This window comes from Carlito syrichta, unplaced genomic scaffold (genome assembly GCF_000164805.1).
Source record: "Carlito syrichta isolate Samal-C Ts95f unplaced genomic scaffold, Tarsius_syrichta-2.0.1 Scaffold308875, whole genome shotgun sequence".
NCBI lineage: Eukaryota > Metazoa > Chordata > Mammalia > Primates > Tarsiidae > Carlito > Carlito syrichta.
The window spans coordinates 142221-146607 of record NW_007252971.1 but is presented as its reverse complement, the minus strand read 5'-3'; the positions used below and the strand labels follow the sequence as shown (position 1 = coordinate 146607).

At 51.0% G+C, this 4387-nt stretch overlaps 1 protein-coding gene across 1 annotated transcript in view; it reads right to left on the bottom strand.

The window, feature by feature from the left end:
* Positions 1-1179: 1179 nt before the first annotated feature.
* Positions 1180-4387, bottom strand: part of TFE3 (transcription factor binding to IGHM enhancer 3) — an 8026-nt gene continuing 4818 nt past the window's right edge. Inside the window, exons 7-8 of the mRNA XM_021716714.1 lie at positions 3442-3589; positions 1180-2989 (exon numbers count right to left, since the gene is read on the bottom strand). Of these exons, the coding sequence (XP_021572389.1) occupies positions 2546-2989; positions 3442-3589 (592 nt within the window). The 3' untranslated portion in view covers positions 1180-2545. The remainder of the gene's footprint in view (positions 2990-3441; positions 3590-4387) is intronic.

The window sequence follows — 4387 nt, the reverse complement described above, 5'->3', positions numbered from 1 at the left end:
GGGCTCCAGCGATCCTTCCGCCTCAGCCTTCCAAGTAGCTGGAACTACAGGCGCGCACTACCACGCCCGGCTAATTTTTTGATTTATTGTAGAGATGAGGGCTCACCAAGTTGCCCAGGCGGGTCTTGAACCTGCGGGCTCAGACAATCCACTCACCTCAGCCTCCCAAGGCGTGGGATTACAGGTTGAGCCACGGAGCCTGGCTACCTTTATGGTTTTTGTCTTTGCCCTTTCCAACATCTTGAATACCTCTGTTATCTGCCAGGAAATAGTCTCATATACTTCCTAATCAGTTTCAAAAGAGAATTTGTAAGAACATCTTCTTTCCCCCTCTGCCCTCAGGGACATTTTTAGCCACATGCCCAGCTAGTTTTTTGATTATTGTAGAGACAAGGTCTCGCCAAGTTACCGCGGCTGGTCTTGAACTCCTGCACTCAGGCAATCCTTTCACCTATACCACCCAAAATGTTGGGATTATACATGTGAGCCACCATGCCCAGCTGACATTTTTCAATCCGGAGACTTCACTCACCTGACTTGACACTTCACCCATTTATAGACTGCAAAGCTTCATAAAAGTTACTCAATTTCTCAGCTTCTTCATTGGGTATTTATTTAATATTTTAGAAACAAGTTCTCACTGTCACCCAGGCTGGAGGGTGATGTGACCATGGCTCACTGTAGCTTCGAACTCCTGGGCTCAAGCAATTCTGCCATCTTAGCCTTCCAAGTGGCTGGGACTACAGGTGCACCACCACACCCAGTTAATTTTTATAATTCTTTTTGTAGAGAAAGGGTTTTGCTATGTTGCCCTGGCTGGTCTTGAACTCCTGGGCTCAAATGATCTTCCTACCTTGGCCTCTCCAAGTGCCTGAATTACAGGTGTGAGCCACCATGCCCAGCCTATTCCTCAGCTTCTTCAAACATCAATGAAAATAAGCAGCACTTTCAGAGTAACATTCCTTAGAGAAATAAATTAGGTGAAACACAGCAGTTAAAATGGCGCCTGGCAGTCATTAAAAGGACTGTTTGCTTTTGTTTGAAGATTGTTTTCCTCCAGCTCTTCCTATTTAAATCCTTTCACCTATCCCTCCCTCTGAAATGTTTCTCCCAAGAATATTCATCCCTCTTGGCCCATAAGCCATGTTCACATCAGTCAAAAACAAGGACAGGAGACTCTTTGCCAAAGTTAAAAGCGCATCAAACACGCCTAGCTTTTATTATTTTAATCACAAATCTACAGACCCCTCAGTACACCCTCCTTGGGACCTGGCCCCAATAACCCAAAACTGCCAACCTTGGGTGTAGGCATGAGGGGTGGGAATGGGTGGGGAGTGTCTCTGGATAACTTTGAAATGGGGTGATTCCTCCAAATGGAGAAATGGATGGGGGTCAGAGGTTGGGGGTGACCTAGCTTCTGAGTATGGCATGTCAATAAAAAAAATCAGATAAACAAATGAAAGGGTATATGCTCTTGCAACCCTCCTCCAAGCCTCTGCCTTGATGGGGGAGGCTTCCACTTTTTCCTGGGCTGGGAAACTCCCAGGAATGGCCCCTTCACTGGTTCTGGTAACCTGGACTCAGTTACCCCACTAATCCCCATCACCTCCCAAACTGTCCCTCAAGGCAGGACCCTGCCCAAGGTGCAGGCCCAACTCTCACTCTAGATCTAGGCCTAGAAAGTCAATCCATAAGATTTCAAGATCTCCCTTCCCCCAAAAGCAAGGTCAGTTCAGAGCCCTCCTAGGTTAGGTCAGGTTGGTCCCAAATTAAGGCAGGGGAGCTTAAGTACCACTCCTCCCTGCAGTGTGGAATGCTTGGATGGGATGTTGCTAAGGGACAAGGGCAGGGCTGACATCTCTATGAGGGGTGGCCTGGTCCAAAGGATTCCTCCACACCTGAAATACTTGTGCTGAGCTGTTTCTATGGGGGGGGGGGGGCTGGTTCCTCCATTCCTAGAAGGCCAGGACTGAGTTCCTAGGGGAAGGGGCCAGGTTTCATTCTCACTTCTGTTCCTTGCCCAGGCAGGGCAGGGTACATGGGGAAGGGGCAGGGCTTAAACCCCCAGGGCTGGGACCTCCATCATTTGACTCCTCTTCTGTGCCAGGATGGACTAGACTGGTGGTTCCAAGAGAGGGAATGGAGCATCATCCTGACACCTCCGTTACTCAGAGCTAGCTAGCACAGTACCTAGGGGACAGGGGCAACTTATCCTGTCCCCTTCCCTCACCTGGGTAACTATAGGTCCCAAGGGGGCAGGGGTGAGGCTGTGATCCACAGGGAGTGGGCCCTGATGTCGGGGCCTTCTCAAGCCTTCTTCCTCTGAAGTACCTGCACTGGGTAGTTCCTTTGGGGAGGGGGCGGGGCTTCATCTGACTCCTCCTCTTTGCCTGATTACAAGGGTGGGGCCGGATAACATCTCCTTTATCCCCAGAATACCTGGGCAGAGCAGTCTCACGGGAGGGTGGGGGGAAAAGATGGGGCCTCATCCTGACCGGTCCTCCTTTCCTGGGTAGGGAAGTCCCAGGGGAGGGGTGAGGCCTGATCAGGACTCCTCCTCCATGCTGAAGCTGCTGCGGCGGCTGCTGGCTTTGGAGACAGCAGGGGATACTGAAGAGAGCAGGGGGTCGGAGGCAGCCCGCAGTGGGGACAGGGCACCTCCTGACAGTCCTCCCACCACCCCTTCCTCTTCTTCCATCAGAATGTCCTCCAGCCCCAGGTGGAAGGGGTCCCCCAGATCTCCCAGATGGTCGCTGGGAAAGTGCAGGTCCAGAAGGGCATCCGAGGGCGGTGCTGGGGGCTGCTGATGAGGAGCGTTCTGGGCAGGTCCTCCCACTACATGAAACGTTGCTGTGCCTGGCCTGCCCTCCTCCTCAATGTCCAACTGCTCTGGCTTGAGGCTGTCAGAGGCTGACGTCGTGGCCAGGGAGAGCAGCCCTGGGGCGGGAGGTACTGGCAGACCATGGATCTGGGCCTGCAGTTCAAGCTCCTGTAAAAAGTAGGGGGTGGGTACAGGATAAGATGGATAAGTGAAAAGGTTAAAAGGGCAAGCTGCCTGGGTTGGAATTCAGCCTCTGCCACTCACTAGTTGCAAAACTTTAGACAAATTGTTTAACAGCTCTGAAGCCTCAGAGTCCCAATCTGTAAAATGGGTATAATAATGGTCCCTGTCTCATAGGATTTTTGTGAGGATTAAATAAGTCAATGCATATAAAGTTCTTGTCACAGTATACAGCACAAGATTAACGCCATGCACATTAGCTAATTATTCATTCTTTTTCTTGTTAATGTTATGATTACTACTTCTTATCATCATCAGCAGCAGCATGTGAGCTGGGAAGTCTGGGAATCCCCAAATATGCCAGGAAGGGAAACCCTGGCTTGTCCTTCCTCTGCCTTGGCCTGCAGGAAGGTCCCTCCTCTTCCCCCGCACTTCTAGACCTGAATTCGCAGCTGCAGGCTGCGGTTGGCCTGCTCCAGGGATCGTTGCCGGCTCTCCAGGTCTTTGGAGCGCTGCTGCTCCTTCTGCAATTTGCGGATGTAATCCACAGAGGCCTTCAGAATGGTGCCCTTGTTCCAGCGCATTTCCCTGTGGGGCCCAAGCGGGCACAAAGAAGGAAGTGCTACATAAGGAGTTGCCCAGGAGCAGAGGGGGAATTGCACCAGGTATATGGAGTAACCTATCACACGCCTAGAACTCGAGGTGGGGTTACATCAGGGGTATGCTCAGGGAAAATTCCCTGCCTGGAACCTTCCATCAGTACCCCGTCATACTCTGAATCCTAAAGTCCTCTGTGACCTGACTCCTTATGGCTCCTTTCTGACCCACCTCCCTCTGATTCATCTCACAACAGCCAAATGGGCCTCTCTGTGCTCCTAGATTATGAAAACCATTCTCACTTCACCGCCTCAATTCCAGCCACACTTTCCGCCTTGAACACACTTCCCCCAGACACCTATGTGGCTCCCTGCTTCCTTAGGCTCTTTATTCAAATGTTTCCTTATCAGTTGAGGCCTGCCCTGTCCGCATCCCCCTCACCCCAACCTGCAGCCATCCCCAACATTCTCTCATTTTCCTTCCATTCTTTATTCTTCTCATAACACTTATCATAACAGAGCTCATAGATTTCACTTATTTATCTTATTTACTGTCTGCCTGCCCCCACTCAAACATCAGTTCCAGGAGGTCAGGGGTCTTTGTTTTGTTCCTTCTGATTTCCTCAGGGCCTAGCACGGTACCTGGCACAAAGCAGAGGCTCAAGAAATAAATCTTGAATACAAAAGGAAGTAGTAAGTGAACAAAAAATGGGTGCAAGCCGGGCTCGGTGGCTCAGCCTGTAATCCCGCGCCTTTGGGAGGCTGAGGTGAGTGGATTGCCTGAGCAAGC